The sequence below is a fragment of the Rhinichthys klamathensis genome, unplaced genomic scaffold, assembly GCF_029890125.1.
Source record: "Rhinichthys klamathensis goyatoka isolate OS25496 unplaced genomic scaffold, OSU_Roscu_1.1 h1tg000019l_1, whole genome shotgun sequence".
Lineage (NCBI taxonomy): Eukaryota > Metazoa > Chordata > Actinopteri > Cypriniformes > Leuciscidae > Rhinichthys > Rhinichthys klamathensis.
This window is the reverse complement of record NW_026606570.1, coordinates 3114927-3126824: the sequence shown is the minus strand read 5'-3', so window position 1 is coordinate 3126824 and position 11898 is coordinate 3114927. Positions and strand designations below refer to the sequence as shown.

Sequence of the window (11898 nt, the reverse complement as noted above, 5' to 3'; positions counted from 1 at the left end):
CTGAAAAAGAAAATTATTAACTAACTTTGTGATAATGTTGTGTATGTAATGTAGCATTGCTTGCGCCTATGAGCACACTGCACTTTATCTAATTGATTATCACTGGATTTTTATATGCTTTTTATATGCCATGCTGTAAAATATTTATCAGTTTTTACAGCTATGAACTGTGCTTGATTTGTTTTTTTGTTTTTAAACTTTTGCTGTAACGGACTATCCAACAACTCACACCAATTGTAAAATCATCCCACACAAGCATATTTAAGATTTTTGATTTAAGACATGCCTTTTAATAAAACAAAAGACATGCTGTGCTCAAGGTACAATTTTATTTATTTTACTAAAAACGGGGGGAAAAAAGTCACATCAACATTTACCCTTGTTAATACAGTATACTCAATATCTTTCCAACAGAAATACAATACACCAGTTCTTAATTTCCTTTTAATCTTATATTAAAATATCAGATAGTTTGCAATCTAACAGTGCTTATGAAGTACGTCACCAGATTTTTAGTTTTTTCCTCTGCTCTGCCAGTGGCCTTCAGCAGTGGAGTAAAAATAATAATAATAATAATTAAATAAAATCATAATACAAAAATTAACCTTTGTGTTTTCCTGCCCACTTTTTATCTGACTAGCTGAACATGCAAACAAGGGCATTTTACACAGATCTTTCAACAGAATACACTGAAGCATCACCAGACACTTCAAATTGCAAAGGTGACATTAACAATGTTACCTGACAATGTTTCCTCAAATCAAGACAAATTTTAGAATTTTCCAAGTATAATCTTACTACATTGCATATCATGACTTGTCCCAAAAGCTGGCTAATTTAACTGTTATTTTCTCTCTTCTAAAGTATAATCAAGTCTATACCGACAGTTAAAATAAATCCAAAATAGGCCAAAATTGCAAATGAAGGAGTCTCAAAGTGTACAAGACTGTACAGGCACAATTAACAGTATATATTCATAATAAATATGGCAATTTTTGGCCTGGATGTACTTGGACAAGGAAGGTCTGGGATTTTCAATGTTTTGCCCATAAGGAAAAACTTGCAGCAGATTTTATCTTGAACAAATGCATTTGCTCTCTCTCTCACACACACATACACACACACACACACAGCTCACTGCCCTTGTATCACATGCACAAAAGCTTATGAAACAAAACAAAAACCAATAATATTTATAAAACATGGAAATGCTGATGTTTATTGGAATGTCTCTTGGGGAAGAGAGGAATTGCAGTTCACTTCCAGCCTCGGGTTCATTGAACTGGGCTTTAGAGGAGCAGTCACAAGTTCACAACAGATGCAGACATCCCAGCATCCATCTGCAACTCTGACTAACCAACATCCCAGGACACTAATTTTCAGATGGGACGGTAAACAGGGTGTTTAATGTGGTAGGAAGTGTGTTTGTGTTTGTGTTTGTCAGGACTCCTGTGTGATAAGTACATTTCTATAAGGTGATACCGAATCCTGGGCTCGCTTCAGATGAACCTCCTCTCGCTGCAGTTCTTCTCCATGCTGGAGTGAAGCTTAAGCCCCCTTTACACATGAACATGACTGGAGACAACAAATGCAGGGGAGAGCGGGCACAGTCTCTCAGTGTCCCCCCGCTGGACCATTGGCTTTGTACAGAAGTTGTGGGTTAGACGTCAGTTGAGAAATAGAGTGTATTCTTCTTCAGCTCAGCGAAGGATATTGGTGGATGCTGCAGGTAGTACAGCAATACCTGAACCTGTGACAGAGGAGGAAGAGAGAGGATGACTAAAGTGATGCAATGATTATACTATCCCTGACTCTAACAATCTCAACCATATGTAAAACTGTCAGCATTATTCACCTGTACCACTAGATGGTGCTCCAACTCCTGCATGAACACCACTGTGAGTTTATTCTGAATAAACTGATTAAAAAACTGGAAACTACTACTTTTTAGTATAAAACATGCTAGATCTATTTAGAATCAGTTTAGAACCAGTACTGACTGAAAGAAGAGGGAATGAGCACAATAATGTGTTTCAACCAGGCACAACAAAAGAGGCCACAATATTTATAGTAATAACAATAAGGGTTTTCAAGGACTACAATCAGAGATCTCACTTATCAGAGATCTCACTTTTAAATTCTAAATAAAAAAGTAAACAGATAAATAAAATTATACTAATAAAACTAAATGGTAAAAATAAAAAGTGCAGTACATGGGAACATTAAAGGGGACCTATTACGCAAAATTCCCTTTTGTAAGGTGTTTGGACATAAATGTGTGTTGGCAGTGTGTGTACACAACCACCCTACAGTGATAAAAATCCACTCACTCCTTTTTTTTAAAATCCCCATAAATCATAAGCAGTGTCTCCCAACGACCTGTTTTCAGAATGCGGCTTTAGTGACGTCACTAAAGCCACAGGCCCCGCCCACGAGTGTTGACAGACATTGCCGTTTTAACTTAGACCCGCCCTGATCAAGTTCACAGCAAGTTGTACACATCCGCCATTGCTGCACTAATGAGAATGTTGTCTCCCAAGCGTTGAAGGTGTTGTGGCTGGATGTATTAATTCACATAGCTCTCTCTATTTACTCCTGAAATCTGAGCCACCCGCTGAAGACGAGGTGGGTTCATTTTGTCTTTGAAAAATGCTCCCTCAACTCTACCGAAATTTGTTTATGTACCTACGCACTTCTTATACTGTGTTTACTCAGCTCTTACAGTGATTTTCTGGAGTAAAACTGACGCTTATTCTTTTGTGTGAAATACAATAAACTTTATTAAACTCATCAGTATATTTTGTGTCATCATTCAGACATGGTCCTACAGCAGACTTGTATTAATAGTGGCTACAATCAATGACACATAGGTTATGACCACTGATCTATATAATGACTGGATAGCTCATGACGTTCTAAACTGCCACCAGGCAGTGAGGCCACCGGAAGTGTTCGAGCGGCCATCTTACGATTCCCTACCAGCAGAGGGCTCCAACGGCCGTTATACAGAGATAGTAGCTCCGACGGCACTTTTAAGATGACCCGCTGCGCATCAACAAGTGTAAAACGAAGATCACAAAAGGATCTTGAAAAACTGCTCACAGGTTGTACTTTAAGCCCATATATAGTAATTTATATGCACAATTGTCGCTATTTCCGTGTTGTTTAAAATGTGTTTATAGCCTACTATGCATTCTTTCACAGACGTATTCAAGTTTAAACCCAATAAACGTATTATTATTTAATGCATTACTTCTTATAAATTTAATTAAATGCATATATTTAATATTTTCATGTCAATCCGTGTTCAGTTTGACCACGAACCATGCGCTGTCACTTTAATTCAGCGCCTGCAGCACAAACGATCTCTGCACGCACCGCACAGGACGGGCATCCGCGTGCAGTGAAAGCTCCAACCTGTTGACATGGGTATGGTAAAAAATATGCACTTGCAACGGAGTAGGCCTATGTGTAAACCCCTTATTTACAGTGCACACATCTGCGGCGCATTATGGCTCCGACAATGTTTTATTCCTACATTCTTACAACTCACACAGGGAGCATTTCCACGTAATTTGCCGATTTGTGGGCGCGATCAGCTCCGGTAGCCGTGTCGCAGCTGTAAACGCGCCGCAGACGTGTGCAGTGTAAATAAGGGGTAAATAAGAGGTGAAACAGGTGCACATTAACCCATACAATTTGTATTATGCATTTCCTGGACATGTTCTTGCTAACTAATCAAATACTTGAACAGACTACTGATCTATCTGTAAAACACAATCAGAAAGAGCTCAATTTTAAGTTCACAATTCACATATACTTCATTTTTAGTAAGCAGGAATAATTTCCGACTTTAAACAAATACCCATTTAAATGCTTAGGATGTTTGCGTGGTAAGACTGTTCAGGGAGACTTTAGATTTAAAGACGGTGTCTCGTTATGCAATGTTTTCTCAGTCAAATCATACAATTTCCTATTGATTCAATAGAACGCGTGAGCTCACTAGGGAATACCAATATGGCGGCGCGGTGGCTTCACTGTTTATGATGTCATGAGCTATCCAGTCATTCTATATAGATCAGTGGTTATGACCGTAATTAAACTAAACAATACCTGTTCCAACTCCATACATCATATATTCTCTGACTCTGTAGGCATTATTGTCCTAGTCGAAATGAACACCGCTACTGTGAGTTTCTGTTTTGATATTATCATCTTTCCGTGAGTTGAGATTGATTACTGAGCGCGAGCTGGTTAGGCTCCGCCCCCTGTGCCGTGAACCAGCAGCTCATTAGCATTTAAAGGAGACACACTAAAACGGTGTGTTTTTCTCAGCCTAACTTCTTATTAACCTAATTCTAATTAACCTCTTTATGTACACCCCCTTTTGAGCCCAAAACAGGAAAATGACATGCTTGAACTCAAATGATTGTCTTTCCTATACCCTTTGGAGTATGATCATAGTTGTGGTATCATTTAAAAGAAGACAAATGGAGCTGTAGGGCCCTATTTTAACGATCTGAAACACAAGTATCGAACGCGAAACGCAAGTAACTTTGTGGCCAGATCTCTGGCGCTGTTGCTATTATACCGGCGGGATAAATTACTCTTGCGCACGACGCAAATCTAAAATGGGTTGGTCTGAAGTCTGAAGCTACATTACTCATAGGTGTGGTTTGGGTGCAACGTGAAATAAACCAATCAGAGCGTCATCTCACATTCCCTTTAAAAGCAGGCGCGCTTGTTCCATGGGGGATTGCTATTATAATGGCGGATTTGCCAGGCGCACGCCAGGAGCGGTTCACAGCTAAGGAGACCGACGTTCTCGTCAGGGCCGTAAAAGACAGAGAAGTGTATGGGGATGGGAGAAACCCACCCAAATTAGCTTCGGTTAAACAGGCGTATAATAATTTGGGTAAATGTGTAAGCTAGATTTATTCCTATTTTTTTCACATCTTCATGGACACCACAATGATTTCCCTCGTGTGGTAATATTTTTCCTTGTAATTATGTATGGATTGCAAAAATGGGAACTGCTGCGTCTGTGTACCGTATTTTCCGCACTATAAGGTGCACCGGATTATAAGGCGCACCTTCAATGAATGACCTATTTTAGAACATTTTTCATATGTAGGGCGCACCGGATTATAAGGCGCATAAGATACTGCAGTCAAACGTTTGACTGGGTTTGCGTTATGCATCCACTAGATGTGCTAAAGGGAATGTAGCGAGTGTGCGGCGCCGGTGGCGAGGCGTTTATTAGTAAGCGTGAGCGCAGCCTGACTCATATGAGTATTCATGTGCGGCGGCTCGCTGACAGCAACAGCTGGCTGTTTTGAATGAGACGACCCGGTTACTGTGAACGGGGAGCGCTTTATGAACATTCTGTGAAGGGGGAGCAGCGCCGGGGACAGTGTGTCTGTTCGTGTGTCTGTTAGTAAGAGTGAGCGCTCGTGAGCGGGCACGTGACTTACACACATAACCTGATTTATACGAGGTTGAACTGGCCGTGTGACAGAGCGGGCATAAGACGGACACGAGCGCGAGTTCGCGGGCGAATTTAATAACGCGGAGCGTTATTAACCAATTGATCCAATTAACCAATTGATCCATATATAAGGCGCTCCGGATTATAAGGCGGATTATAAGGTAGTTTTTTGAGAAAATTAAAGGCTTTTAAGTGCGCCTTATAGTGCGGAAAATACGGTAGATGAGAGAAGCAAAGTGTATGTGCGTTGTGCACATGATACATTATGGCCAAGCATGCACCCTTAAAATAGCATCTGAATAACGCGCCACTGACTTTAGACTAGGTTTTTCCTGGTCTGTGGCGAAATTGTTTTCTGAAAGTGCAAAATAGCACCAGGGAACATTTGCGCCGGAACACACCTCTTTTTGCTGAACCGCCCCCGGAAGCGCAAGTTCATTCCCTAATTTACTGACGTTCGTCTGTGGAGGCAAAAGTTCGCTGTGCATCGGGTGCAAAATAGGAATGATACATTCCTGACTTTGTACGGTGTACAAAGTCAATTGCACTGGGTGCAAGATAGGGCCCTTATTCTCAAAGTTTCAGAATTAATACAAGTTAGACAAGCTGAAGTATAATGGAATGAAAATGTTTTTTTTTTTGCATAACTTCTTTTTATCATTAAAACATGATAATAAGGATGTTTGCGACCGCTAGAAATATGATGGGTACAAAGCGACAAGTCTTAAGAAGTTATGTTTAAAGTTTGAGGATAATATAACAAAAAATTAGGTTCCTGCAAGGTTTTTGCAGGATGGAAACTTTACCTGTCATGGCTGGTTAAGACTTTTGGCTCATGCAGATTGTTCAGTTTAAAATATGTCATGAACAAACCAAAGGGCAAAACAGTCAAAGTGCCTCTTCAGTTCCACTGACACAGTAAACAAGCTGGTTTAATTGACACGTGACCGCATGAATAAACGAGTGAACTGAAGATGGCCTGGGGTCAGTGTGTTATGACAATACGGAAATCAGTATAATGGATTAATCACAGACCACATCAGTTTCACTGTAATAATAATAAACAGAGCAATTTCAAGAGGGTCCTTACACCATCGGTGCTCGGGCCCTAATGATACACTGAAAGCTATAAGAAGAGTCCTGATGTGCATCTTCAAACTGTTAAACACACCAAACCACAACCCATTATGATATACAATCTATCCACGCTGGGCAAGACTCCACGAGTCCTTTCCATACACTGTAAAACTCTTGCCATGAGGATTCACTGTGTAAGTCAGGACTGACCTGTGCCATGACATCATGTGACCAGATGTCGGAGGCCAGTGTGATGTGGGCCTTACTGCTCTCTGACTCCGAGGGTCGCAGCAGAGTTGGGCCAAACACTGTGGCCAAATTATGCAGAGACATCTTATTAACCGGCTCCTTCTCTGCCACCCTAAAATGAGAGGAAACCAAACATCAATACTGTCACATCTCATTAAACAATCATTAAGTTGAATGTTTCACAGTTTATGATGACTCAACACATGCACTGTAGCTCAAGTGTGATGTACAGAGTTGGCCAGCAGGCGTCTACAATGAGCAGTGTTCATAATGTGCAGTGACTGTGATGTGTTAATTGGCGGCAGTTACAGTTGGCAATAACGTCTCTAGAGAGATTATTTGTGACAGTGTTTATAAACCCGAGGGCTTGCTTGTTAATTCCCGACGTTTCAGAGAGATGTGTGAATTGCGACAGCAGTTTCACACGTACTAAAATAAAACAGAACCCTGTGAATTTATGATGGTGACTGAACTGATGTTGATATAAGGTGTATATTTAAAGAGTCAATGTAAACAATATTTAATCCAGACCTCTCTTAGGTTTGACCTCATGTAGTAAATTTGTTGAATATTGCTGTGTTTAATGCACTGTGATAAGAAGTTTGGGGTCAGTAATATAGTATTATATGTTATAGTATTATAACATTTAAACTTGGCTAATTATTTATCATATAAATGCTTAATGTTCCAGTTGTTTGACTCCTGTTACAGTAAAATATATTACAGTGACGGCAGTGCATGAAGTGTGCTTACATTTTACAGTACAGTATTAGACTGTATTTTAGATTATTAGAAGAAAAACTTCTGCTCTTAATTAATGCTGTCAGACAATTTTATTAATCTATTGCTGTCGGCAAACATCGTTGAAGGGGAAATATTTAAAATGTTGTTGTCATTAAGTATCAATTAAAAATAAACAGAGCTTACTAAAAAATGACATACAATGAATAAAGCTTCGGAAAGTGTTTCGAATCAATAAATGAATACATTTTTATTTGTGCCAAATATTAAATTAGAGACAAAATAATGATGTAGTTCCAAGAGCCTGAACCTCAAGCCCAGGACTCGGACTCAGATCGCCTGTGGCACGGCTGCGGTACATGATATATAGCGCTGCCCACAAGGCTTTTGCCTTACCACTATTAATACTTCCATGCAAAGCCTAATTCATGTAGCCTATTAGAAAACTACTTGGTTACTCACGTAACCTCAGTTCCCTGAGTTAGGGAACGAAGTATTGCGTAGCTATACGCAGTGGGAAAACTCCTTTTCCTTGATTTTACTGAACCTTATGTAAAACGCATTTGCAGCTGCACAGCTAGCACATAGAGCGTCTCGCTCGCTCATAGGCTGTGCTGCAGCAACTGCACATCCAATGGCGCGGGCGCTCCTGACGTGTGACCAATGAGATCGCTCCACGTCATCACACGTCAGAGCCCGTCATAGGGGCGAGGCCTAGCCTATATAAGCTCCTGAACTCGTCAAAATAGCAGGTTTATACGACTGAAGCGACAAATACCCAGTTAAAATAGTGCGGCCGGCTACGCAATACTTCGTTCCCTAACTCAGGGAACTGAGGTTACGTGAGTAACCAAGTAGTTCCCTTTCGAACGGTCACTTCGTATTGCGTAGCTATACGCAGTGGGAACGCTATGCAAAACGCCGCACTGAATAACTGGTTGCCACTGCAACTCAGGAACCCTGAGCATACAGAACAAGCCATAAACCACTTAATATGTATACACTAGAGCCGACACCGTCAGGTCCAGGTGAATACATCAGAATTACCCGATAGGGAGAATATGAAAATACCACCAGCCTTAGCGGGTTTATAATACAAGATTTTTACCGGCCAGAAGCGGGTTTATAAACATATATATGTGAATGTGATTATGCACGGAACAAATGATGAAGGACCAGACACAGTCAAGGCCCTAATCATACAGAAAGCACCCTCGCCTGTAGGGAGGGGGTACTTCCAAATTATAGAATTTCATAAATGTGGACGGCGAGGCCCACCCGGCCACCTCACAAACGTCTTGGATGGGAAAACCAGACGACCACGCCCACGACGAGGCCATGCCTCTGGTCGAATGGGCTTTTACACCTAAAGGGCAAACCTGACCCGCTGAGGTATAAGCCGTCGAAATGGCCTCCACTATCCATCTAGACAGTCTCTGTTTAGTGACCGGATCCCCCTTGGATCGACCACCAAAGCAGACAAAAAGCTGTTCTGATTGCCTAAACGATGCAGAACGCTCCAGATAGATTCTCAGCGCCCTAACAGGGCAGAGAAAGTTAACCTCCCCACCCTCCGTGGAAGGGGGAAGGGCTAACAATGTCACCACCTGTGCTCTGAACGGCGTTGAGAGCACCTTGGGTACATAACCATGCCTGGGTTTGAGGATGACCCTGGAATCACCAGGACCAAACTCCAAACATGCCGGGCTCACAGAAAGAGCCTGCAGATCTCCCACTCGCTTAATAGATGCCAACGCCAACAGGAGGGCAGTCTTCAGCGAGAGAAGTTTAAGATCCACCGACTGGAGTGGTTCAAAAGGTGGACCCTTCAAAGCCCCTAGGATCACAGATAGGTCCCAGGACGGCACAGAAGGAGGTCTGGAGGGGTTAATCCTCCTAGCACCCTTCAAAAATCTCACGACCAGGTCGTTTCTTCCCAGTGACTGGCCAGCTACCAGAACATGGTGTGCTGCAATAGCTGCCACATACACCTTGAGTGTGGACGGGGAGCGATCCGCATCCAACAGCTCCTGTAGGAATGAGAGAACCACAGATATGTCACATGACTCCGGGTTCAGGCGGTTTTTCGAGCACCAGCCGGAAAAACCCCCCCATTTTGAAGCATAAAGGCGCCGAGTCGACGGGGCCCTAGCTTCAGATATAGTATTCAGCACCTTCACAGGAAGGTCCCCGGATACCGGTTCAAGGGCCACACATGTAGGGCCCACAGGTCGGGTCGCGGATGCCACAACGACCCCTTTGCCTGCGTGAGGAGGTCTTTCCTCATCGGAACAGGCCATGGAGCTGCATCCGAAATCTGGACCAGCTCCGGAAACCACGGCTTGGACTTCCAAAGAGGAGCCACCAGAAGGATCGGGCACCTGCACTCCCTGACCCGTTTGATGACTTGTGGAATCATCGAGACAGGGGGAAATGCATACAGGGGGCGGTTGGGCCAGGCATGGGCCAATGTATCCCTGTCGTTCGAGAAGAATAGATTGCAATGGGTGTTGTTCTCCGAAGCAAACAGGTCGACTTCGGCCCTGCCAAACACTTCCCATATCAGACTGACCGTCTGTGGGTTTAGGGACCACTCGCCGAGGGGAGTGTTGCCCCGTGAGAGCATATCCGCGCCCAGATAGACAGGCTGTCGTAATCGCTAGGCCCGCCGAAGGAGACGAGGCCCGCCACGTGGGGGGGGGGGGGGGCGCTGGTCTCCTTCAAACAAGACTGGCGAAAACCGAGCGGGAGAAAGCGAGGCACGCGGGGACATGGCCGGCGTACGATCACTTACATCCATGCTTTCGGGCTGCCGCTGGCTGCGGCGTTTCTTCTTCGTAGGCTGAAGAAGGGCCGAGGGAGGAGGCGCGGACGAAGCGGCGTCTTCATCCCTGGCGAGAGCTAGCCGAGACCGCAGTGAAGAGATGGGCATGCTCTCACAGGCCGCACATCCGCCGGAGGAGAAGGCCTTCTCCGCGTGGTCGAGTCCCAGGCATGAAATGCATCGTGCGTGGTGATCGGCCTCGTGCAGCTTGCGTGCGCACGTGGCGCAGTTACGAGACATCTCGTCGTAGAAGTAACAAAAGGATATCGCCGGATCGCCACAGGTGAGACGACGTCAGGAGACGAACGGCTGAGAAGACGTAATCTGCTGAATAATGCTCGCTCAGGCTGAAGGGCTTGTTCGACGGCGAAGGCTCAGTGAAACTGTCAGAGACATACAGTTTGTCGCTGAAGGAGTAAAATCTGCTATTTTGGCGAGTTCAGGGGCTTATATAGGCTAGGCCTCGCCCCTATGACGGGCTCTGACGTGTGATGACGTGGAGCGATCTCATTGGTCACCAGTCAGGAGCGCCCGCGCCATTGGATGTGCAGTTGCTGCAGCACAGCCTATGAGCTAGCGAGATGTGCTAGCTGTGCAGCTGCAAATGCGTTTTACATAAGGTTCAGTAAAATCAAGGAAAAGGAGTTTTCCCACTGCGTATAGCTACGCAATACGAAGTGACCGTTCGAAAGGGAACTACGCTATCACTCTTAATACTCCAAATGTGTAGCCTATATTATTCACATTTCTATAGTTTTTAAATAACATAATACATATTAAGAATATTTTTTTTATAAAACGGGGTATTAGTACCCCGCCATTAGTACTAAGTCCATGAAAAAGTAAACACAATTTTGACATTTAGGCTACTGTTCTGTTTGAATTCATTCTAAACAGCAAATGCGTACATTGGTTTTTGATTACTACATTTGGTTATGTGTATGTAATTTAAATAAAATCTTATTGATAGTATTTATTTTTTGTAATCTCCAAATGGCGCAGTTGACTGCTACTCGCAAAAACGAACTGTGAAACGTCCACTCCATAACATGTGAAAATCTATGATTATAGTGCCTCTTAGCGGTCAAGAGCAGAAAAGCATTTCCCGCCGCAACCACGGCGGTACCCGTGGCGGCCAAAAAAGCATTCTGGTTGAGTATCATCTGTATTTGTTAAAAACAGTAATATTGTGAAAATTATTACAATTTAAAAAAAAAAAAACTGTTTCTCTATTTTACTATATTTTGTGGTGCCAAAGCTGTAATTCAGTATCACTTCAGAAATCATTCTAATATGCTTATTTGCTGCTCAAGAAACACTGTGTGCGCGCTCTTACCTCTTCAGGTGTTCCAGTAGGGAGAGGAAAGTGATGAGATTTGGGTCTGGTAGTGACCGCAGCAGATGCATCATGCAGTTTTCTTTTGCTGCAGGATCTGATAGAGCTGTGATGAAGAGGAGTGTGATGATGTTTTTACACCTCAATCATATGCATTCGAAATGACCCTATTTGCTACATATC

At 43.1% G+C, this 11898-nt stretch overlaps 1 protein-coding gene across 3 annotated transcripts in view; it reads right to left on the bottom strand.

Moving 5' to 3' along the window:
- Positions 1–310: 310 nt before the first annotated feature.
- The window catches only part of abr (ABR activator of RhoGEF and GTPase), a 490805-nt gene continuing 479217 nt past the window's right edge, over positions 311–11898 (bottom strand). For all 3 annotated transcript variants that reach the window (XM_056236039.1, XM_056236049.1, XM_056236060.1), the window contains 3 exons: positions 11716–11821; positions 6776–6926; positions 311–1750 (listed from right to left, as the gene is read on the bottom strand). In XM_056236039.1, the coding sequence (XP_056092014.1) occupies positions 1661–1750; positions 6776–6926; positions 11716–11821 (347 nt within the window). In that variant the 3' untranslated portion in view covers positions 311–1660. The remainder of the gene's footprint in view (positions 1751–6775; positions 6927–11715; positions 11822–11898) is intronic.